Here is a 25933-nt window from a genome sequence, read left to right as displayed (position 1 = left end):
CGCAGCACACCCCACAAGACCTGCCATATACTGGGAACACCCCACAAGACCCGTCGTATACCGGGAACACCCCACAAGACCCGCAGCACACCCCACAAGACCTGCCATATACTGGGAACACCCCACAAGACCCGTCGTATACCGGGAACACCCCACAAGACCCGCCATATACTGGGAACACCCCACAAGACCCGCCGTATACCGGGAACACCCCACAAGACCCGCCTCACACCGGGAACACCCCACAAGACCCGCCATATACTGGGAACACCCCACAAGACCCGCCGTACACCGAGAACACCCCACAAGACCCGCCATATACTGAGAACACCCCACAAGACCCGTCGTATACCGGGAACACCCCACAAGACCTGACATATACTGGGAACACCCCACAAGACCCGCCGTATACCGGGAACACCCCACAAGACCCGCAGCACACCGGGAACACCTCATAACCTGTTCTGGATCATGCCCATTCTCTGCTTTCATAACAAGAGACTGATCACTTGCTGATAATTTATCCTGCCCTGACAGACGCCATTCCCCTCTCCTGTGTTATGGCTGATCGGTGAGCGTCCATACGTCGCTGCCCCCCGGGTCGATATACATAGGGGACACCCTAGACGCCATGTGGTGCTGCACATCCTCTTGTGTGCACAGTGACCTGCCTGCTGCATATGGCGGCGCTATACAGGCAGCAGGGGATAAAGTACATATCAGAACGAGGTTTCCCCCCCCCCCTAAGGAAATGATGGCAGTCACAGGCAGACGTGGAGGATCAGCCACGATCCTGAGGTAATTGTGAATAATTCGGGAGCACGAACACACGATTGGTCGCAGCAGTGAGGAGAAGCCCGCCCCGGTGTGAGGGAGCCGCGTTCTCTCCTCCCCACCTCAGGACAAGGCGGGCTCCGGCGCCGGATACACACGCTGCCAGCTCCTGGTTACACGCTAGTCCCGTTATCTATACCCGCCGCAGACACCGCGCATCTTACGGTAAGGACTGGAGACCCCGCCGCCAAGTGCGCCGCCACACAGCGACGTCATGAGGAGAGATTGGGCGGGAAAATTTAAATTCAAACCGTCGCCTCTGATCCTATCAGAAAAGGGAGGAGGGAGGGAGCGTGTGCGCGCTGTGATTGGTCACCCTGCCGGCGGTTGCCATGGTTATCTGTAGTTTACCAGCAGAGCTACGCTGTGATTGGCTGATTGACGGAGCAGGTCAGGTTTGTGTGCTGTGCTGATCATTGACAGCAGGGGGCGGGCTGTGCAGTTGGAGTTCAGTCTGTTGTGAGGAGAAACTGAGGTAAATAACAATGGCGGCCACGTTTTTTTTTTCTCCTTTAACCCCTTAGTGACAGAGCCAATTTGGTACTTAATGACCGAGCCAATTTTTACAATTCTGACCAGTGTCACTTTATGAGGTTATAACTCTGGAACGCTTTATCGGATCCCACTGATTCTGAGATTGTTTTTTCGTGACATGTTGTACTTCAAGTTAGTGGTAACATTTCTTCAATATTACTTGCGATTATTTATGAAAAAAATGGAAATATGGCGAAAATTTTTAAAATTTTGCAATTTTCAAACTTTGTATTTTTATGCCCTTAAATCAGAGAGATATGTCACAAAAAATAGTTAATAAATAACATTTCTCACATGTCTACTTTACATTAGCACAATTTTGGAAACAATTTTTTTTTTGTTAGGGAGTTATAAGGGTTAAAAGTTGACCAGCAATTTCTCATTTTTACAACACCATGTTTTTTTTAGGGACCACATCACCTTTGAAGTGATTTTGAGGGGTCTATATGATAGAAAATAACCAAGTGTGACACCATTCTAAAAACTGCACCCCTCAAGCTGCTCAAAACCACATTCAAGAAGTTTATTAACCCTTTACGTACTTCACAGGAACTGAAACAATGTGGAAGAAAAAAATGAACATTTTACTTTTTTTTGCAAACATTTTACTTCAGAACCATTTTTTTTAATTTTCACAAGTGTAAAAACAGAAATTAGATCACAAAAGTTGTTGTGCAATTTCTCCTGAGTACGCCGATACCCCATATGTGGGGGTAAACCACTGTTTGGGCGCACCGCAGAGCTTGGAAGTGAAGGAGCACCGTTTGACTGTTTCAATGCAGAATTGGCTGGAATTGAGATCGGACGCCATGTCGCGTTTGGAGAGCCCCTGATGTGCCTAAACAGTGGAAACCCCCCACAAGTGACACCATTTTGGAAACTAGACCCCCCAAGGAACTTATCTAGATGTGTGGTGAGCACTTTGAACCCCCAAGTGCTTCACAGAAGTTTATAACGTAGAGCCGTGAAAATAAAAAATCTCATTTTTTCTACAAAAATGATCTTTTTGCCCCCAAATTTTTATTTTCACAAGGGTAACAGGAGAAATTAGGCCACAAAAGTTGTTGTGCAATTTCTCCTGAGTACGTCGATACCCCATATATGGGGGTAAACCACTGTTTGGGCGCACCGCAGAGCTTGGAAGAGAAGGAGTGTCGTTTTACTTTTTCAATGTAGAATTGGCTGGAATTGAGATCGGACGCCATGTCGCGTTTGGAGAGCCGCTGATGTGCCTAAACAGTAGAGACCCCCCACATATGACACCATTTTGGAAACTAGACCCCTTAAGGAACTTATCTAGATGTGTGGTGAGCACTTTAAACCCCCAGGTGCTTCACAGAAGTTTATAACGTAGAGCCGTGAAAATAAAAAAATCGCATTTTTTCTACAAAAATGATCTTTTTGCCTCCAAATTTTTATTTTACCAAGGGTAACAGGAGAAAATGGACCCCAGAAGCTGTTGTACAATTTGTCTTGAGTACGCCGACACCCCATATGTGGGGGTAAACCACTGTTTGGGCGCATGGCTGAGCTCGGAAGCAAAGGAGCGCCATTTGACTTTTCAATGCAAAATTGACTGGAATTGAGATCGGACGCCATGTCGCGTTTGGAGAGCCCCTGATGTGCCTAAACAGCAGAAACCCCCCAAAAGTGACCCCATTTTGGAAACTAGACCCCCCATGGAACTTATCTAGATGTGTAGTGAGAACTTTGAATGCCCAAGTGCATCACAGAAGTTTATAATGCAGAGTCGTGAAAATAAAAAATATATATTTTTTAACAATAAAGATTTTTTAGCCCCCAAGTTTTTATTTTCACAAGGGTAACAAGAGAAATTGGACCCCAAAAGTTGTTGTCCAATTTGTCCTGAGTATGCTGGTACCCCATATGTGGGGGTAAACCACTGTTTGGGCGCACGGCAGAGCTCGGAAGGGAAGGAGCGCCATTTTGGAATGCAGACTTTGATAGAATTGTCTGCGGGCGTTATGTTGCGTTTGCAGACCCCTAATGTACCTAAACAGTAGAAACCCCCACAAGTGACCAAATTTTGGAAACTAGACCCCCTAAGGAACTTATCTAGATATGTGGTGAGAACTTTGAAAGCTCAAGTGCTTCACAGAAATTTATAATGCAGAGTAGTGAAAATAAAAAAATATATTTTTTTCCAACAAAAAAGATTTTTAGCCCCCAAGTTTTTATTTTCACAAGGGTAACAGGAGAAATTGGACCCCAAAAGTTGTTGTCCAATTTATCCCGAGTACGCTGATGCCCCATATGTGGGGGTAAACCACTGTTTGGGCGCACGGCAGAGCTCAGAAGGGAGGGAGTACCATTTGACTTTTTTAGCGCAAAATTGGCTGTCGTGTTTGGAGACCCCCTGATGTACCTAAACAGTGGAAACCCCCCAATTCTAACTCCAACCCTAACCCCAACACAGCCCTAACCCTAATCTCAACCCGATCCATAATCCTAATCACAACCCTAACGATAATCACAACCCTAACCCCAAAACAGCCCTAATCTCAACCCTAACCATAACCCTAATCAAAACCCTAAATCCAACACACCCCTAACCCTAATCCCAACCCTAACCCTAATCCCAACCCTAATCCCAAACGTAACACTAATCCCAACCCTAATCCAAACCCTAATCCCAACTCTAACCCTAACTTTAGCCCCAACCCTAACTTTAGCCCCAACCCTAACCATAACTTTAGCCCCCGTCGTCACAAAAAAAGTTCAATGTAACCTTTTTTTTGTACGTCGCGTCCGCCATTTCCGCGGATGCGTGGCCGTAACTCTGCCCCCTCCTCCCCAGGACATAGACTGGGCAGCGGATGCGTTGAAAAACTGCATCCGCTGCCCACGTTGTGCACAATTTTCACAACGTGCGTTGGTACATCGGGCCGACGCATTGCGACCGCCCCGTACCGACGCAAGTGTGAAAGAAGCCTAAGGCTACTTTCACACTAGCGTCGTACTCGGCCCATCGCAGTGTGTCGGGCCGACGTACCGACGCTAGCGTTGTAAGCGCCGCACAACGGGTGCAGCGGATGCTGTTTTTTCAACGCATCCGCTGCCCCATTGTGAGGTGCGGGGAGGCGGGGGCGGAGTTCCGGCCACGCATGCGCGGTCGGAAATGGCGGACACGTCGCACAAAAAAGTTACATGTAGTTTTTTTTGTGTCGACGGTCCGCCGAAGCACGACGCATCCGTCGCACGACGGATGCGACATGTGGCAATCCGTCGCAATGCGTCGCTAATGCAAGCCAATGGAGAAAAAACGCATCCTGCAAGCACTTTTGCAGGATGCGTTTTTTCTCCAACGATGCATTGCGACGGAAGCCAAAAAACGCTAGTGTGAAAGTAGCCTAACCCTAACCCTAGCCCTAACCCTAAATTTAGCCCCAACCCTAACCCTAACTCTAACCCTAACTCTAACCCTAACCCTAACCCTAATTTTAGCCCCAACTTGTCTTCTCCTGCCGGCCGGCAGATGGCAGCAGATGGCGGGCGCACTGCGCATGCGCCCGCCATGATGAAAAAGCCGGCTGGCAGGAGAAGACAGAAGAGGACCCAGGGACCCCGGGTGAGTATGATAGGGTCCCCGAATCCCCCTATTTCTCTGTCCTCTGATGTGCGATCACATCAGAGGACAGAGAAATAACTGATCGCTTTTTTTTTTTTTTTTTTTTTTTTGCGGTCGCCGGTAAACTGTTAATTACCGGCGATCGCAAAGCAGGGGTCGGTGCAAACCGACCCCGATCATGTTCTTTGGGGTCTCGGCTACCCCCGGCAGCCGAGACCCCAAAGAACATCCGGGTGCCGGGCGGCGGGCGCACTGCGCGTGCGCCCGCCATTTTTTCCCGGAAGAAAGATGGCGGCGCCCATGGGGAGACACGAGGAGCACCGGGGGAGGTAGGTAAGTATTGGGGGGCTATTGGGGGCCATCGGGGGACAGAGAAATTAAACGGCAAATCGCGTTTTTTTTGTTGTTGTTGCGACCGCCGGTAAACGGTTAATTACCGGCGATCGCAACTCGGGGGTCGGTAAAAAACCCCCGAATCATGTTCTCTGGGGTCTCGGCTACCCTCGGCAACCGAGACCCCAGAGAAAATCCGACTCTGGGGGGCGCTATTCACTTTTTCCACAGCGCCGTTAATTAACGGCGCTGTGGATTAAGTACCCTTAGCGGCCGCCGTTAAAAGGCGTATCGGCGGTCGTTAAGGGGTTAATTAAAAACGGAGTTACCACTAAAGTACACCCCTCTCCTGGCTATGTGCACACATTGCGGATTTTGCTGCGCAACCGCAGCTGATTGGTCGCTGCGAATCCGCAGCAGTTTTTCATGCGGTGTACAGTACAATGTTAACCTATGGAAAACAAAAACCGCAGTGCACATGCTGCGGAAAAAAACGCGTGGAATCGCTGCGTTTTTTTGTTTCGGCAGCATGTCAATTCTTTGTGCGGAATCCACAGCGGTTTGACACCTGCTCCATATTAACCCCTTCCCGACCTTTGACGCCACGTAGGCGTCATGAAAGTCGGTGCCAATCCGACCTGTGACGCCTATGTGGCTTCATGGAAAGATCGCGTCCCTGCAGATCGGGTGAAAGGGTTAACTCCAATTTCACCCGATCTGCAGAGACAGGGGGAGTGGTACTTCAGCCCAGGGGGGGTGGCTTCACCCCCCCCCCCCCCCCCCCCCGTGGCTACGATCGCTCTGATTGGCTGTTGAAAGTGAAACAGCCAATCAGAGCGATTTGTAATATTTCACCTATGAAAATGGTGAAATATTACAATCCAGCCATGGCCGATGCTGCAATAGCATCTGCCATGGCTGGAGACCCCGATCTGCCCCCCCCCCCCCAGCGCCACCGATCGCCCCCCCAGCCGTCCTTTCTGCCCCGATCTCCTGTCCGCCCCCCCGGTCCTCTTGTCCGCTCCCCCGGTCCTCCGATCCCCCCCCCGTGTTCCGATCCCATACTTACCTAGCTTCGATGTCCCTCCCGGTGTCCGACCGTCTTCTCCATGGGCGCCGCCATCTTGGAAAATGGCGGGCGCATGCGCAGTGCACCCGCCGAATCTGCCAGCCGGCAGATTCATTACAAGTACATTTTGATCGCTGTGGTAGGTTCTATCGCCCCCCCTTTATCACCCCCATAGGTAGGGACAATAATAAAATAAAGAAAATATTTTTTTTTCTTTTTCCACTAGGGTTAGGGTTAGAACTAGGGTTAGAACTAGGGGTAGGGTTAGGGTTACGGGTAGGGTTAGGGTTACGGGTAGGGTTAGGGGTAGGGTTATGGCATGTGCACACAGTGCGGATTTGGCCGCGGATCCGCAGCGGATTGGCCGCGGATCCGCAGCGGATTGGCCGCGGATCCGCAGTGGATTGGCCGCTGCGAATTCGAAGCAGTTTTCCATCAGGTTTACAGTACCATGTACACCTATGGAAAACCAAATCCGCTGTGCCCATGGTGCAGAAAATTCCGTGCAGAAACGCTGCATTGTATTTTCCGCAGCATGTCAATTCTTTGTGCGGATTCCGCAGCGTTTTACACCTGTTCCTCAATAGGAATCCGCAGGTGAAATCCGCACAAAAAAACACTGGAAATCTGCTGTAAATCCGCAGGTAAAACGCAGTGCCTTTTACCTGCTGATTTTTCAAAAATCGTGTGGAAAAATCTCACACGAATCCGCAACATGGGCACATAGCCTTAGGGTTAGGGTTGGAATTAGAGTTAGGGTTGGAATTAGGGCTAGGGTTTGAAATAGGGTTAAGATTAGGCTTGTGGTTAGGGTTACGGATAGGGTTAGGGGTGTGTTGGGGTTAGGGTTGGGATTAGGGTTACGGTTGGGATTAGGGTTAGGATTAGGGTTAGGGTTGGAATTAGGGTTACGGGTGTGTTGCGGTTAGGGTTGTGGTTAGGGGTGTGTTGGGGTTAGGGTTGTGATTAGGGTTATGGCTACAGTTGGGATTAGGAGTGTGTTGGGGTTAGTGTTGAAGTTAGAATTGAGGGGTTTCCACTGTTTAGGCACATCAGGGGTCTCCAAACGCAACATGGCGCCACCATTGATTCCAGCCAATCTTGCGTTCAAAAAGTCAAATGGTGCTCCCTCCCTTCCAAGCCCCGACGTGCGCCAAAACAGTGGTTTACCCCCACATTTGGGGTACCAGCGTACTCAGGACAAACTGGGCAACAACTGTTGGGGTCCAATTTCTCCTGTTACCCTTGCAAAAATAAAAAATTACTTGCTAAAACATAATTTTTGAGGAAAGAACAATTATTTTTTATTTTCACGGCTCTGCGTTATAAACTTCTGTGAAGCACTTGGGGGTTGAAAGTGCTCACCACACATCTAGATAAGTTCCTTCGGGGGTCTAGTTTCCAAAATGGGGTCACTTGTGGGGTGTTTCTACTGTTTAGGCACATCAGGGGCTCTGCAAATGCAATGTGACGCCCGCAGACCATTCCATCAAAGTCTGCATTTCAAATGTCACTACTTCCCTTCCGAGCCCTGACGTGTGCCCAAACAGTGGTTTACCCCCACATATGGGATATCAGCGTACTCACAACAAACTGGGCAACAAATATTGGTGTCCAATTTCTCCTGTTACCCTTGTGAAAATAAAAAATTGCTTGCTAAAACATCTTTTTTGAGGAAAGAAAAATGATTTTTTATTTTCACGGCTCTGCGTTGTAAACTTCTGTGAAGCACTTGGGGGTTGAACGTGCTCACCACACATCTAGATAAGTTCCTTGGGGGGTCTAGTTTCCAAAATGGGGTCACTTGTGGGGGGGTTTCTACTGTTTAGGCATATCAGGGGCTCTGCACACGTAACATGATGCCCGCAGATCATTCCATTAAAGTCTGGATTCCAAAACGTCACTACTTCCCTTCCGAGCCCCGGCATGTGCCAAAACAGTGGTTTACCCCCACATATGGGGTATCAGCGTACTCAGGAGAAACTGGACAACAACTTTTGGGGTCCAATTTCTCCTGTTACCCTTGGGAAAATAAAAAATTGTGGTCTAAAAAATCATTTTTGAGAAAAGAAAAATTATTTTTTATTTTCATGGCTCTGCGTTATAAACTTCTATGAAGCACTTTGGGGTTCAAAGTGCTCACCACACATCTAGATTAGTTCCTTGGGAGGTCTAGTTTCCAAAATGGGGTCACTTGTGGGGGAGCTCCAATGTTTAGGCACACAGGGGCTCTCCAAACGCGACATGGTGTCCGCTAACGATGGAGATAATTTTTCATTCAAAAAGTCAAATGGCGCTCCTTCCCTTCCGAGCCTTACCATGTGCCCAAACAGTGCTTTACCCCCCACATGTGAGGTATTGGTGTACTCAGGAGAAATTGCCCAACAAAATTTAGGATCCATTTTATCCTGTTGCCCATGTGAAAATGAAAAAATTGAGGCTAAAATAATTTTTTTGTGAAAAAAAAGTACTTTTTCATTTTTACGGATCAATTTGTGAAGCACCTGGGGGTTTAAAGTGCTCACTATGCTTCTAGATAAGTTCCTTGGGGGGTCTAGCTTCCAAAATGGGGTCACTTGTGGGGGAGCTCCAATGTTTAGGCACACGGGGGCTCTCCAAACGCGACATGGTGTCCGCTAAAGATTGGAGCCAATTTTTCATTCAAAAAGTCAAATGGCGCTCCTTCCCTTCCGAGCCCTGCTGTGCGTCCAAACAGTGGTTTACCCCCACATATGAGGTATCAGCGTACTCAGGACAAATTGGACAACAACGTCCGTGGTCCAGTTTCTCCTTTTACCCTTAGGAAAATAAAAAAATTGTTGCTAAAAGATCATTTTTGTGACTAAAAAGTTAAATGTTCATTTTTTACTTCCATGTTGCTTCTGCTGCTGTGAAACACCTGAAGGGTTAATAAACTTCTTGAATGTGGTTTTGAGCACCTTGAGGGGTGCAGTTTTTAGAATGGTGTCACTTTTGTGTATTTTTAGCCATATAGAACCCTCAAAATGACTTCAAATGTGAGGTGGTCCCTAAAAAAAATGGTTTTGTAAATTTTGTTGTAAAAATGAGAAATCACTGGTCAAATTTTAACCCTTATAACTTCCTAGCAAAAAAAAAATTGTTTCCAAAATTGTGCTGATGTAAAGTAGACATGTGGGAAACGTTATTTATTAACTATTTTGTGTCACATAACTCTCTGGTTTAACAGAATAAAAATTCAAAATGTGAAAATTGCGAAATTTTCAAAATTGTCGCCAAATTTCCGTTTTTTTCACAAATAAACTCAGATCGACCTAAATTTACCACTAACATGAAGCCCAATATGTCACGAAAAAACAATCTCAGAATCGCTAGGATCCGTTGAAGCGTTCCTGAGTTATTACCTCATAAAGGGACACTGGTCAGAATTGCAAAAAACGGCAAGGTCATTAAGGCCAAAATAGGCTGGGTCATGAAGGGGTTAAAAAACCGCAGCAGAATCCGCACAAAAACCGTGATAAATCCGCAGGAAAAACGCAGTGTTTTTGCCCTGCGTATTTATCAAAATCAGTGCGGAAAAATCCGCACACCAGGACGCAGCATGTGCACATACTCTAAGGGTATGTGCACACGTAGAATGGTCCACTGCGGATTTTTCCGCAGCGGATTTGATAAATCCCACATGGCAAAAGCACTGCTTTTTTCCTGCAAATTTATTGCGGATTTACAGCGGTTTTTGTGCGGATTCCACCTGCGGTTTTACAACTGCAGTTTTCTATTATAGAGCAGGTGTAAAACCGCTGCGGATTCCGCACAAAGAATTGACATGCTGCAGAATGTAAACCCCTGCGTTTCAGCGTGGTTTTTTCCGCAGCATGTGCACTGCGGATTGCATTTCCCATAGGTTTACATTGTACTGTAAACGCATGGGAAACTGCTGCGGAGCCGCTGCGGATCCGCAGCAAAATCTGCAGCGTGTAAACATAGCCTAAGGGTATGTGCATACGTAGATGGAACCTCTGCTGATTTTTCCGCACCTGTTTTGAGAAATCTGCAGGTAAAAAGCACTGCGTTTTACCTGCGGAATTTATGCGTTTTTTGTGCAGATTCCTATTATGGAGCAGGTGTAAACCGCTGCGGAATCTGCACAAAGAATGAACATGCTGCGGATTAAACAACGCTACATTTCCGCGCCTTTTTTACTTCAGCAAGTGCGCTGCGGATTTTGTTTTCCATAGGTTTACATGGTACTGTAAACGTAAACGCATGGAAAACTGCTGCGAATCCGCAGAGTCAAAACCGCTGCGGATCTGCAGCAAAATCCGCAACGTGTGCACATACCCTTAGGCTATGTGCACACGTTGCGGATTCTCTGCGGATCCGCAGCGTTTTTTGCGGTGCAGAAACGCAGATCCGCAATTGATTTACAGTACAATGTAAATCAATGAGAAAAAAAAAAGCTGTGCACACGTTGCGCAAAATCCGCTGCGGTTTAAAAGAAGTAGCATGTCACTTCTTTTTTGCGGATCTGCAGCGTTTTTGTACCCATTCCATTATAGAAATCCACAGGGGTAAAAAACGCACAAAAAACGCTGCGGATCCGCACAAAAAACGCGACAAATCCGCAGCTGCGTTTTCTGCCAGGAGAGGCAGAATCCGCACCAGAAATTCCTAAGGCTAATCCGCAACGTGTGCACATAGCCTAAAGGGTATGTGCACGCTGCGGATTCGCAGCAGTTTTCCATGCGTTTACAGTACCATGTAAACCTATGGAAAACAAAATCCGCAGTGCACATGCTGCGGAAAAAAAGGCGCGGAAACGTAGCGTTGTTTATTCTGCAGCATGTCAATTCTTTGTGCAGATTCCGCAGCGGTTTACACCTGCTCCATAATAGGAATCCGCACAAAAAACGCAGTAAATCCGCAGTGCGGATTTACCAAAATCAGTGCGGAAAAATCAGCACACCTTTCCGCAATGTGTGCACATACCCCAATAATCATTGTATGGCCGGAGTCACACCTAACGTACAAAAATACGGTCTGTTTTTTATGGACGAGATACGCAGAAATGTTCTTGGACAGTGATCTGTAAGGGTATGTGTCCACGGTCCCAGATTACATCCGGATTAACTGCGGATTGAAAGCTGCGTACAACCGCAACGTTCAACCCGCAGCGTCCAGATGTTACATCATAGTGGAGGGGATTTTATGAAATCCCGTCTCCACTATGTGTGTGAACACTCATCCAGCGGCCCTGCGTTTACGGACATGCGGCACGTCTTTTTAGAATGTAGCATGTCTGTTTACCTTGCGGCTACGCTCCATCGCCGCAAGGTAAATAACAGGGTCCTATGTATGGGGTGCGGAGATTCTGGATGTGTGCAATGAACACATCTGGAATCACTGCGCATACAGAAGGGGGCAGAGCGGGTTTTCTGCGCTCCGTCCAAAGCGCCGACAATCCGGACCGTGGACACACATCCTATGTCATCCATATGCAATGCGAGGATGCAATTTTCTTTTTTCTCAAAAACGTATACATGTGACATCATTAGGGCGAGATTTTCTCACCGGCTTGCAAAGTGGATATATAATGGATTCATGGCCTCAAATATTTGTGAAAACATATATATATATAACAACCAGCACTCCTAATGTGAACACGTGCACGCTGCAAACTGCATAATATACACTGTGTTCCAAATTATTATGCAAATCATATTTCCTCATATTTTCTCTAAATTACCTATCTGAATTGCAGTCATTGTTATTTTCCAGTCATCTACTATTCTAGTATAATTGCAATGTTTTGGAACAAACTGCCTATGAAAACAGTATCTTTTAAAAAAAAAAATAAACACTCAAAATGCATGTTCCAAATTATTATGCACAGCAGAGTTTTCAACCTTTTTTTTTAATTTTGAACAAAAAAATGGTCAATTGTGAAGTTCTAAGCATTATCAGCTTATTACAGAATGAAATCAAACAGTTTTCAAGTGAAAACTTTATTCTAGGTGATGTTACATTTGCACATAGGACCCCTTGTTCGAAAGAAGCTTCTGAACTCTCTCGTGCATTGAATTTGTCAGTTTTTGGATGGTTTCTGCTTCAGTTGTTTTGCATGTGGACAGAATACCCTCCCAGAGCTGTTGCTTAGATGTGAACTGCCTCCCGCCATCATAGACACTCCTTTTGATGATGCTGCAGAGGTTCTCAATGGGGTTCAGGTCAGGGGAAGATGGTGGCCACACCATAAGTTTGTCCTCTTTTATGCCCATAGCAGCCAGAGATGCAGATGTGTTTTTTGCAGCATGAGACGGTGCATTATCATGCATGAAAATGATCTTGCTGCGGAAAGCACGGTTCTTCCTCTTGAACCATGGCAGGAAGTGTTGTTTTAGAAACTCCACATAGATTATGGAGTTCATCTTTACCCCTTCAGGGATCATAAAGGGGCCGACAATCTCTCTCCCCATGATTCCAGCCCAAAACATTACTCCACCTCCTCCTTGTTGGCGCCTTAGCCGTGTTTTCATGGGGTGTCCATCAACCAGCCTTCCTCCACTCCATCTATCTGGACCATCGAGCGTTGCACGACACTCATCGGTGAACAAAACTGTTTGGAAGTCAGTCTTCATGTATCGTTTGGCCCACTGGAGCCGTTTCTGCTTCTGTGCAGTGGATAGAGGTGGTCAACAGGATGGCTTACCCACAGCTGCAAAACCTCTGAAGGACACTGCATCTTGTTGTTCTGGGGACGTTGGAGGCACCAGCAGCTTCAAAAACTTGTCTGCTGCTATGACAAGGCGTTTTTGCAGCTGCTCTTTTAACCTTACACAATTGCCTGTTGGAAAGAGCCCTCAATTTTTCCTTATCAGCACGCACACGTGTGTGCTGGGAATCGGCTACATACTTCTTGATTGCGCGATGATCACGATTAAGTGTCTTGGCAATGTAGATTGTAGTCATGCCTTGACCTAAATACTCCACAATGTGTTGCTTCTCAGCAGCCGACACATCCTTTTTCTTTCCCATTTTGACAAAAAATGTAGGCTGCTTAATAATGTGGAACAGCCTTCTTAAGCAGTCTTGCCTTTATTTGGACACACCTGCCAAACTAATTTGCACATTTATCTGCAATTGCTTTCAGTGATATAAAGAGCCCTGACACACATCACCATCAATGAGTTTAAATGACAAACAAAAAAATTCCAACCTTAACACTCCTAAACTCTTTCTGCATAATAATTTGGAACACAGTGTAGATAAAAAAGAACACAGCAGCACATGTACATGAATCTAGGCCATGTGAAAACACAGACAAATATCCAATATGAATCATACTTCTCAAAAATATTTTTTCACAAAAATGTTTTTTTCATAAAACTTACAGTAATAGATGAATTGAAGATTCTTAGCGCATAAATTGGCCAATTCATGTGTGCCCATCAACCACGGCAAGGTGATCTCCTTCTGATGGTTCCTACTCTACCGTACATGCCACTCTTGGGCCACCAGCCTACAACTATGGAAAAACATGTCACTCTAGGCCTAAGGCCGGCGTCACACTCAGTGTATGTAAATACGGTCCGTTTATTACAGCCGTAATACGCAGAAATGGTCCAAAAACAGTGACCCGTATGTCATCCGTAGGCAGGGTGTGTCAGCGTATTTTGCGCATGGCATCCTCCGTATGTAATCCGTATGGCATCCGTACTGCGATATTTTCTCGGAGGCTTGCAAAACCGACATCTAATGGATTTATGTGCTCAAATGTTCGTTAAAACATATATACAGTATGTGTGTATATATATATATATATATATATATATATATAATATAGATCAAAATCGGAACAGCATCTTATATTACCAAATTGTAGTGCAGCGCCTTCCCAACCACTGTTAGAATGGTCTCAGGTAATAGATGAAAAAAAGGAAGACAGCACAAAAATATAGAAAAAAAGGGGTTTAATGCCTGAACGGCGTGGCGACGTTTCGGATATCTTTATCAAGCTAGAAAAAGGATAAAGATATCCGAAACGTCGCCACGTCGTTCAGGCATTAAAGCCCTTTTTTTTTCTATATTTTTGTGCTGTCTTCCTTTATATATATATATATATATATATATATATATATATATATATATATATATATATATATATATATATATATATGTATATATATATATATATATATATATGTGTGTGTGTGTGTGTGTGTGTGTGTGTGTGTGTGTGTGTGTGTGTGTATATATATATATATATATATATATGTATATATATATATATATAATTCAGCGCGAGATATGTGAAAAGCCGGTAATTCAATTGCCGGCTTTTCATTTCTCCTTCCCAAACCCAACAGGATATGAGACATGGTTTACATACAGTAAACCATCTCATATCCCTTATTTTTTGCATATTCCACACTACTAATGTTAGTAGTGTGTATGTGCAAAATTTTGGCGCTGTAGCTGCTAAAATAAAGGGTTAAATGGAGGAAAAAATTGGCGTGGGCTCCCGCGCAATTTTCTCCGCCAGAGTGGTAAAGCGGCAAAGTGACTGACGGCAGATATTAATAGCCTAGAGAGGGTCCAGAGCAAAATTCTGAAGAAATAAGGGTCAACACTGTAAATTTTGAGTGTTTTCTATAAACTTTATGTATTTGTCAATAAAGGATTAAAAATATATGAAATGCTAAGGCCATGTTCACACAGTGCGTTTTTTACCGCGGAACCGCGGCGGTTTTGCCGCTGCGGTTCCGCAGCTGTTTTCCATGCAGGGTACAGTACACTGTACCCTATGGAAAACAGGACACACTGTGCACATGGTCCGGAAATTTAAAAAAAAAGCCGTGCTGAATAGCTCCCGGAAAAAAGAAGGAGCATGTCAATTCTTCTTCCTGAACCGCAGCGGTTCTGCACCCATAGACCTCCATTGTGAGGTCAAAATCGCAGTAAAACCCGCAGATCAAAAATATATCTGCGGGTTTTACTGCGGTTTGTTGTGCAGAACCGCTGCAGCCGGAAGTGCGGGGAAGCCGGCGGAAGTGCGGGGCCGGAAGTGCGTGGGCGGAGAGACATGGAGGCATACCGGCGCATGGGGATCGTGTCGGCCGTTTGATTGATTTGGTATGTGTGTCTGTGTGTGTGTGTATGTGTGTGTGTGTGTGTCTGTGTGTGTGTATGTGTATGTGTGTGTGTGTGTGTCTGTGTGTGTGTATGTGTATGTGCGTGTGTGTGTGCGTGTCCCCATGCGACGCTAGTGCCACCATTGTGCTAAGTCGCCGTATGGGACTACTACTCCCATCCGGTATTAGGATGGGAGAGTTGTCCCTGTGTCCGGCGACTTAGCACAATGGTAAAGTTACACCAAACACCTACACACAATACACATACATGACACACAGTACAGTACATACAACACATAACACAGTATATACTCACCAACAGCACACTTGTAGGCGAAGCCCTCGATCCTCCAGGAAAAAATCGCAAAATAATAAACCAAATCCATACTCCCTGTCCGCAGAATCCATAAAACGAGTGTCCCACGCCGATCCCCTGCTCTCCGGCGATACACTGCCAGGAGCGAAGCTCCTAGCAGTGTATCGCGTACTGTTCCGGAGTTCAATGACTCCGGCGTCTCGGTTAACAGCAGTACAGCTGCGTTGAACTTTCCCACGCAGCACTGCCGTTAAGCGAGAGTGCCGGGGTCAATGACCGCCGGTAAACTCGCTCGCGCATGCGCAGTGACACACCGACAGGAACTATGGCTCCTGTCAGTGTGTTGCTGCATCCGTGGAGAGCAGACATATCTCTGGATGTGTCTGTTCTCCATGGAAAATCTTCGTGGGATACGTGGCACTTAAATACGTGGCACTTAAATACGTGACACGTGTCACTTATACGTGATACGTGTCACTTAAATACGTGACACGTGTCACTTATACGTGATACGTGTCACTTAAATACATGATACGTGTCACTTAAATACGTGGCACGTGGCACTTAAATACGTGGCACTGAAATACGTGATACGTGGCACGTGGCACGTGGCACTTAAATACGTGGCACGTGGCACTGAAATGCGTGGCACTTAAATATGTGGCACGTGGCACTTAAATACGTGGCACGTGGCACTGAGATACGTGGCACGTGACACTTAAATACGTGGCACGTGGCACTGAAATACGTGGCACGTGGCACTTAAATATGTGGCACGTGGCACTTAAATACGTGGCACGTGGCACTGAGATACGTGGCACGTGGCACTTAAATACGTGGCACGTGGCACTAAAATACGTGGCACGTGGCACTTAAATACGTGATACGTGGCACTGAAATACGTGGCACTGAAATACGTGGCACTGAAATACGTGGCACGTGGCACTTAAATACGTGGCACTTAAATACGTGGCACTGAAATACGTGGCACGTGGCACTTAAATATGTGGCACGTGGCACTTAAATACGTGGCACGTGGCACTTAAATACGTGGCACGTGGCACTGAGATACGTGGCATGTGGCACTTAAATACGTGGCACGTGGCACTAAAATACGTGGCACGTGGCACTTAAATACGTGATACGTGGCACGTGGCACTTAAATACGTGGCACTTAAATACGTGGCACGTGGCACTGAAATACGTGGCACTTAGGCTATGTTCACATTTGCGTTGTGCGCCGCAGCGTCGGCGCCGCAACACACAACGCAAAGTAAAACGCAGCAAAACGCATGCACAACGCTGCGTTTTGCGCCGCATGCGTCCTTTTTTTGATTGATTTTGGACGCAGCAAAAATGCAACTTGCTGCGTCCTCTGCGCCCGGATGCGTGCGCTGCAGTGACGCATGCGGCGCAAAACGCGGAGCGCTGTCATTCAAAACACGTCCACTCATTTTGGTGTTTAGTCCCAAAATGGAGGATGGAAGAAGAAAAGGGTTGGCCAAGGAAATGACATCATTTCTTTTTTTTTTTTCCCCCACTGCAGTTAAAGCTTTATTTGTGTCAAACACAGACAATTTGCAGAGAAAACTGCATACAAAACGCACTAAAAAACGCACCAAAAAACGCACCAAAAACGCACCAAAAACGCACCAAAAACGCACCTGCGTTTTCTGCAGAGACCTGCAGATTCAGTCAGGAAAAAAAAAGGATGGAAATCCTGAACGTGTGAACATAGCCTAATAATTGTACTTCAGAAACCAGAAAAATATCCGCTAAAACGATCATAAACACTGAAGAGGTAAAGTGTGTGAAAACCAACATTTATGTTGGTCAGAAAACTTTTGGTCACAACTGTATATTTGTTTGGTGTTCTTGCTTTAAACCTTTTTTTCTTTTTCTTTTGTAGACCACTCCAGATTGCGTTCACATTCACATTTGGGATAAAATGATGCGAAAACAAATGCAGGAGTATTTGGAGGTTAGTTGGGAGATGGTCAAATTCATGGAGTCGGACAACGCTCCAGTAATCCTGAAGAAGAGCTTTGATTCACAAGAATGCATGATTGATTCTCTTATACAGACGGAGAGCGAGATGTCTGATCTCCTCAGAGGTACTGTGTCCTGATCAGCTCTATAACCCTCGACATCATAGTAGAGTATACAGAATGGGTAAATCAGGCCTAAAATTGTATCCTACTTTAATTCCGCACTTCTAGATTTCTTGTCTGTAGAAGAAGATGCAGCTCAGACCCTTCTGGAAACAGAAGACACAAAGCAGAAAACACTCTACAAACTAAGGAAGATTGAGCAGGAGCTGCAGGCTGCATGTGACAAAAATGCCTCCCTGGAAAGCGGCATTAAATATCCTTTCGGTCATAAAGGGTGATCTGAAATTTCAATAATCCGACATGGGTCAAATATAGTCAGATTACAAATTGAAGGAAACTTGTCATGTCACCACACGACACGTTCTCTTTAGCGTTTACATTTCAATACTCCAGCAACAGTGTTTCAGGGAGGGTGATATGGGCACAGGTTTTTTTAGGATATGTGCACACGACGTCTTCTTCAGATGGATTCTGTCTAAAGTCTGCCTGGAAAAGCAACGCAAAAGAAAGGCACATAGTGACCGCTGTGCACATGTTTAGTTTCTTTTAACTTCTTTTAACCGCTAAGTAGTTCGTAAACTATGAAGCAGATACAGAAAAGTAACATGGTCTCTCGACAGTATAGTGTATAATATAGTGATGCTGCTACGTCTAGATAAAGTCAGCGAACCAAAGATGTCATGTAGGCATAGACTTAAAGGGAACCTGTCACCCCCAAAATGGAAGGTGAGCTAAGCCCACCGGCATCAGGGGCTTATGTACAGCATTCTGTAATGCTGTAGATAAGCCCCCAATGTATCCTGAAAGATGAGAAAAAGAGGTTAGATTATACTCACCCAGGGGCGTTCCCGCTGTGGTCCGGTCCGATAGGCGTAGCAGTCCGGGGCCTCCCATCTTCTTACGATGACGTCCTCTTCTTGTCTTCACGCTGCAGCTCCGGCGTACTTTGTCGGCCCTGTTGAGGGCAGAGCAAAGTACTGCAGTTCGCAAGCGCCGGGAAAGGTCAGAGAGGCCCAGTGCCAGCGCACTGCTGTACTTGGTAGGCGCTGTTTCCATTATCTGATATGATATCTAATTCATCATTTGTGACTTTTCAAAATTTTGCTATTTTTTTTGAGAAGTTTTACTCCATTACTCTACAAAATCTGGCTAATTTTTTATTTATGTATTTTTTGCAAAATCAAACGTTAGCGTGCGACACTTTAAAGGATCGTGTGACTTTTTGTTCTAAGAAGGAAGAAAAAGGTCAAAAAAGAGAGACCCTTTTGATTTTGCGAATTCATCAGCCTATGTGCGCCATTTAGAAAAATTTCAATAAACGGCTGGAAGAAAAATAAAAGCGCAATAGGGTCTTATCTGGGTATAAGGAGATAAATTCTATTCAAATGTATTCAGCCCTTACACAGGCTCCTAGAAATATAAGCTGCTGCAGATCCACCGGTCTTCTCATGACCAACCAAAGTAAAAAGAAAAGGGACATAAGGGTAGATTCTTCTCTGCGCCGCTTGAGAAATTAGAAGTCCAGATGAGTAATCCAATGAAAAAGTAGCTTTATTCACCGCGTTTCGGAGCACCAGAGCTCCTTCATCAGGATGTGCGGTGTCCTGATGAAGGAGCCCTGGTGCTCTGAAACGCGTTGAATAAAGCCACTTTTTCATTGGATTACTCATCTGGACTTCTAATTTCTCAAGCGGCGCAGAGAAGAATCTACCATTCTATCCCATTTAGAAAAATTTGGCGCTAAAAAAGGAAGACAAAGGAAGAAAAAAAAGGCAATTTAAAAAAATAACAAAAAGCGATGATTTAGGGCCCAGGTGTATTGCAAGCTAAGAGTCTGACTGAAATTGCTGTGTAGTATCTGCCCTACCCTTGGATATGTATAACAATAGTCAGAGTCATTGGATGTCCAGTTTAGTCTGTTTTCCTCAACCCCAGAACATTTCTGCAGAAGGAGCTTCAGGAGGTGAAACTGCTGGAAGACGAAATTGCTGAGGTGGAGAGAGAGACTCAGGAGGACACTACGGTGATCATTCCTTCAGCGCTGTGAGTATTGCAAACTCTTCTCTGCAGTGCTGTATACAGCCGGCTAAGCCAGAGATATTGGGGGAACATCACCAATTTTTTTCCTCCATCCTAAAACATGCATAAAAAGTCACCTTTAGCACAAATTTCTACATTAGCGTGCGGCTTTTGACACATTGGTTGGTCTAGAGCTCTTCTCTGATATTATGAAGTTTATTAACGTTTAACATAATAAAAATATACTTTTCAAAACATTTGGCTTTATTCAGTATGGAGTATGACTGTCATGTGCAGAAATCCCCGCACTTACAGCCTTGGCTGATATAATTGAGGTCACATGGAAATCGTCAAGATCTGCTGCTGGCAGCTCCTGTGCAATTGCTGATCAATGATGTCCCAGATGTGTTCAATAGGAGACCAGTCCGGAGATGCCGCAGGCCATGGTGGCACGTTTAGGCTACACAAGCTACTTACTGTAGCGCCAGCAGCATGCGGCCTTGCGTTGCCTTGTTAAAAACGTCACCTGGGACACCTTAACGTCCCTTGAGAAGGGCTGTTCATGGCGTTCCCATGTGGTCTACAGACCAATCTCTTGCATCTGACGGGCATCTGGCTCATAACTCATTGTCATGCAGACTTCTTCAGATTAGGCGTGACATCTAATTTCACATAGAGTACAGAAGGGATCACTACACGTCATTCCTTGAATCTGAAGCGACCTTTAGGACAACGCCATCACGAGATCTCCATGTTGGAATGTCACCCTGGGATTATGGTACGGGGTGACGTAATGTAGAGTAGCCGGGCCCCTCTAGTCTTCATTCCTGGCACACTAACCGCTCATTTACATTTATTTGGTCCTGGAGTAGCTTTCTCCCTATGGTCACAGGAGCCAACACCAGGCCACATGCTGTACGTCCTACTGTGAGCCTATAAGTACTGGGATTCGTGCTCGTGCCACTCCGACTCCATCCTGAATAAATTGAGATGTGTTAACAATTTTTGTTTCCATTTTTCATCGTTTACAGATCAGTTACACGTCGGTGGACATTAGGGCACTTCTAACAGATTTAGTTACTGGATTATATTTAGAAAAATCATGATCTGCAACTGCCCATTGTTTTATTAAAAAAAAAGGGCAGCCCCAGATTGGTGACAGGCACTCTTTAAAAAAATTAATCATAAAGTTGCGACATTTGATAAATATGCATTTGCTTAGTTGAAGAGGGTACACTGATGATTTGACTCAAATTACAGCATTTTTTTTAATAAATATGGACCATTATACCTGCTGTGTCCACTAGAGGTAGCTCGGCTCATCTGGATTTACTGTATGTAATTTACGGAATGCAATAATAACCTGTGTGCTGTGAGCGCCCCCTGTGGCAGAATAAAGGAGATTTATTCCTAATAAAGGTGTATTGTGAAAGTAATCCAAAGATTTTTGGATTTAAAAGTGAAATTATGTATTCCTATCAAAGATAGTTCCACAGGATAAGTTGAAGGGGTGATCTTATCTCAATATGTAGTAGGTATAATAATAATATTAGCAAGTACCTCCAATTAGAAATGTAGTCTTCTCCCTTGAATATGCAGCTTTCGGCAGTGGCCATATACAGTGTACAGGGCTTTTCTCTACAGCTTAGGTCAGGATTTACATCTGGAGCTGATCGGTTGGGATGCTTGGCATCGGACCCCACTGATCTGATATTGATGACCCTTTCTGTGTATAGATTATCAGTATCATTAGCCCGGACAATTTCTTTAAAATATAATTGCACAGAGATAGAAGATGATCTTGTTGTGCACTAACATGTTTTCTCATGTTTTCTTTGCAGGTATTTGGCAAAGCTCTTTCACTCAGTAACCAAGATTGATTGGGATTACAATTGTGACTCCACACTAATCAAAGGCAGTATCCTTCCTTCTGATATGCTTGTTTTACACATTAGTATAAGTACGGTAGTTCCTCCCGAGAGAGGAGAATACTTTTGCTTCTTGTGGGAAGTATTGGGACATCATGGCATAATCATGACGTTACTGTGATTCTCGGCAATTGTAATGTTTCACTCTCCCTGAGCCACAGTTATATCTCGATTATCCCTCGGCGACCTGAGCATTTCCCTAGGCGACTCTAAGGGTCCATTTAGATGAGCCGATCATGGCCATTAGTGGAGGGGATTGGCCTGACCGTAATGTTGTAACGACACATTCACAGATCTGATCCTTCACTGGATCTGTGATCTCGACAACATCCTTCACACAACTCTTGATGGCTCGATATGATCTAAGGCCAGTAAAAAATCAGGGCCATGATGGAGGTTCTCCAATATGGCGGCTCCGGTTTACACTCCTTTAAAAGAGTAGACAGTGACAACTGCAGCAGCTAAACTGGGGCGGTTCACTTGCTCTGCAACTATTCTGCCATCCATGCCGCAGGAGGACACCAAAGCGGCTGATCTTTCTGATCTGGAGGACACTAAGGTAAAATCGGCCTCTGAGCATGATGTAATATGGCGCCCGTAACACAGGAAAATGCACAAGAGGCAGAGTGAGTCTGGTGGGAGAACAAATCTGATTTTACATGGGTGGAATTGTTTTCTGTAGTCCTAAATCTGTGCTCTAATGACCTGATCATGCATATATATCAGCTATGCCAAGAGACTTGCAGAGGCACGTCCAAGTCAACTGATGTCCCCATTGCCTTTCCTGACTGACTTGCATATGGCTCTTATGTCAGATCGCTCATGACTAGCACATCGTATCTCTTCTGAAAAGGTATTTTTATTAGAGGACGACTGCCTATACAACCACCGCACTTCTTCCATGTGTAAAAATGTGCCGACAGGTTCTTTTGATATGCAAATCCACCAAAAAGAGAGTTTATGGCCATGTGCACACGTTCAGGATTTTTAGCGTTTTTTTTCGCGTTTTTTCGCTATAAAAACGTGATAAAAACGCGAAAAAAACCGCTAACATATGCCTCCTATTATTTACAGTGTATTCCGCATTTTTTGTGCAAATGTTGCGATTTTTTTCCGCAAAAAAATCGCATCGCGGAAAAAAAAGCAACATGTTCATTAAAAATGCGGAATTGCGGGGATTCCGCACACCTAGGAGTCCATTGATCTGCTTACTTCCCGCACGGGGCTGTGCACACCATGCGGGAAGTAAGCAGATTATGTGCGGTTGGTACCCAGGGTGGAGGAGAGGAGACTCTCCTCCACGGACTGGGCACCATATAATTGGTCAAAAATAAAAGAATTAAAATAAAAAATAGTCCTATACTCACCCTCGATGTCTTCCCGCCTCACCGCTGCATGCTGCCGCTTCGGTTCCTATAGCTGCTGTGCGGTGAAGGACCTGTGATGACGTCACTATCTTGTGATTGGTCGTGAGCGGTCGTGTGACCGCTCACGTGACCGCTCACATGACCGCGACGTCATGGAAGGTCCTGCGCGCACACACCAGCTATAGGAAGAGGAACGGACGCCACTGAGGAGATGTCTGGGTGAGTATAACCATTTTTTTTATTTTTTTTATTATTTTTAAACATTCTATCTTTTACTATAGATGCTGCATAAGCTGCATCTATAGTAAAAAGTTGGTCACACTTGTCAAACAGTATGTTTGACAAGTGTGACCAACCTGTCAGTCAGTTTTCCAAGCGATGCTACAGATCGCTTGGAAAACTTTAGCATTCTGCAAGCTAATTACGCTTGCAGAATGCTAAAAAAAAACGTAAAAAAAACGCAAAAAAAAAAAATGCAGATTTCTTGCAGAAAATTTCCGGTTTTCTTCAGGAAATTTCTGCAAGAAATCCGGACGTGTGCACATGGCCTATAGGATACCTACTCTCTATATGGCTTTCTCTCAACCATGCAGTCTAGCCGATCCTGTTGTCCACTGTTTTGTAATGAGTGTGATATTTGCATGTCCTCCTTTCAGCAAGTGCACAGTTGTCATTTTACAAATTTATATGTGGCTGTTCCAGGAAAGGGCTTCTTGATGAATATTGATATGAGGGCCATGGAGAAGCCTTTTATTTCTGCTCCAATTTTTCCTCAACATTTGTTACTACAGAGTTTTGATTGTTAATCACCCATTCTGGCATTTTGCCCATTACACTGGCTTAACCTTATGTTTTGGTACCAACACATGAAAAAACTGATGTGTGTAAGTTGAGCGCTCTCCTGCGGAGACTGCAGGAATATCAGTGCTCCACTGATTGAAGGGGGTGTGGTTTTCTCAACCTCCGAGGCTGCTGTAAGGCCCTGCAGCAGCAGTTGTTTCCAAAAGAAGGGCATGGACTGTTGTAGGTCAACTCCTTTAGAAAATGAAAAATTCTGAAGAATAAAGTTGGAACAAAGTTTGTGTGTCCATTTTGTAAGATTTCTTGTGTTACTGTATTCATTGCCTTCAGGATACCTTTGTAGTGTGCATTTTATTTCATGTCATCCACACTCTTTCCTTCACTGGAGCTAATTTTCAGTCCACTATGGAGGAGAGATCGCTCAGCCTATTATCATTGACAGCTCTCAGCACTTGAAGATCTTCATCTGTGATTATTTATGGAGCCTTATGTCCACAGAATGGTGACACGGAAAGTAAACCTTTATATATACCCTATATCACGTGCCCTCCTGTGGATTTTTTTATGTCATGTTGCCTTCAGCCATTTTTAATCCTTCAATATTTTACTTTTGTAAATAAAATAATTTTTTCTACATTCTGTCTGTTTAATTGAGGAAAAAATTAATATTTATTCGAAAGCTAGTGTGTTTCTCCTTACATAAGTTTTTGAAATATTACTTAACCCCTTTACCCCCCCAAGCCTGTTCTCACTTTCATGACCAGGCCAAATTTTACAATTCTGACCACTGTCATTTTATGTGGTAATAACTCTGAAACGCTTCAACGGATCCGACTGATTCTGAGATTGTTTATTCATCACATGTTGTGCTTGATGATATTGGTAAAATTTGTTCAATATGACTTGCGTTTATTTGTGGAAAAAATCGTAAATTTGGCGAAAATCTAGGAAATCTTCAAACTATTAATATCTATGCCTTTAAATCAGTTGTCACCCAAAAAGATAATAAGTAACATTTCCCACATGTCTACTTTACATCAGCACAATTTTTGAACCATCATTTTTTTTTTTTTTGTTAGGAAGTTAAAAGGGTTAAAAGTTGACCAGCGATTTCTCTTTTTTTTTTTTTTTTCCAACAAAATTTGCAAAACCATTTCTTTGGGGATTACATCACACTTGAAGTGACTTTGAGGAGTCTATATGAAAGAACATTCCCAAAAGTGACAAAATTCTAAAAACTGCACCCCTCAGGGTGCTCAAAACCACATTCAAGAAGTTTATTCACACAAATTAATGAAATATGAAAGGGAAAAATGACCACTTAACTTTTTTTCACAAATTTCACATTTTTTTTTTATTTTCACAAGTGTAACAGGAGAAAGTAGACCCCAAAATTTGTTGTGCAATTTCTCCTGAGTACGCAGATACCCCATATGTGGGGGGGAAATGACTGTTTGGATGCACTGCAGAGCTCGGAAGGGAAGGAACGCTATTTGACTTTCTGAATGCAAATTTTACTGTAATCGTTAGCGGATGCAATGGCGTGTTTTGGAGAGCCCCTGATGTGCCTAAACAGTGGGAACCCCCCACACTAGTCACCCCATTTTGGAAAATAGACCCCAGTTGCTCCACAGGATTTTTCCCCACAAAAATTGTTTTTAGCCCGAATTTTTTTTTTGTCACGAGTATAGCAGGAGAAAATGGACCCCCAATTTTTGGGGTGCAATTTCTCTTGAGTATGAAGATACGCCATATGTGGGGAATACTACTAAGGGGGGAGGCACGGCTCAGAAAGGAAGCTCAGAAAGGAAGAAGTGATGTTTTAGAACACAGACTGTGATGCAATGGCTGCAGGTGTCATGTCGCATTTAGAGCGCCCCTGATGTGCGTAAACAGTGGAAGACCACCACAAGTTGACCCCA

At 44.6% G+C, this 25933-nt stretch overlaps 1 protein-coding gene and 1 long non-coding RNA gene across 7 annotated transcripts in view; one reads left to right on the top strand and one right to left on the bottom strand.

Annotated features, from left to right (window-relative positions):
- LOC143774439 (uncharacterized) overlaps positions 1 to 1209 on the bottom strand; it is a 46496-nt gene extending 45287 nt beyond the window's left edge. For all 4 annotated transcript variants that reach the window (XR_013215534.1, XR_013215533.1, XR_013215532.1 and 1 more), the window contains exon 1: positions 999 to 1209. This is a non-coding gene — a long non-coding RNA (uncharacterized LOC143774439). The remainder of the gene's footprint in view (positions 1 to 998) is intronic.
- SPC24 (SPC24 component of NDC80 kinetochore complex) lies at positions 827 to 24647 on the top strand. 3 transcript variants are annotated; one of them, XM_077262032.1, is made up of 6 exons: positions 827 to 999; positions 17695 to 17899; positions 18005 to 18151; positions 19837 to 19939; positions 21757 to 21833; positions 24002 to 24394. In XM_077262032.1, exons 2-6 carry the CDS (start codon positions 17734 to 17736, stop codon positions 24007 to 24009), a joined length of 501 nt encoding a protein of 166 aa, XP_077118147.1. In that variant the 5' UTR covers positions 827 to 999; positions 17695 to 17733; the 3' UTR covers positions 24010 to 24394. The 3 variants fall into 3 exon arrangements, with proteins under 3 accessions (XP_077118147.1, XP_077118145.1, XP_077118146.1); XM_077262030.1 differs by lacking the exon at positions 24002 to 24394 and adding an exon at positions 24411 to 24647 and having other exon boundaries at positions 835 to 999; XM_077262031.1 differs by lacking the exons at positions 827 to 999; positions 24002 to 24394 and adding exons at positions 1218 to 1309; positions 24411 to 24647.
- Positions 24648 to 25933: the final 1286 nt, after the last annotated feature.

Source organism: Ranitomeya variabilis, chromosome 5, assembly GCF_051348905.1.
Source record: "Ranitomeya variabilis isolate aRanVar5 chromosome 5, aRanVar5.hap1, whole genome shotgun sequence".
In the NCBI taxonomy this organism is placed as follows: Eukaryota; Metazoa; Chordata; class Amphibia; order Anura; family Dendrobatidae; genus Ranitomeya; species Ranitomeya variabilis.
The sequence above is the reverse complement of the archived record's forward strand: the minus strand, read 5'-3'. Positions and strand labels throughout refer to the sequence as shown.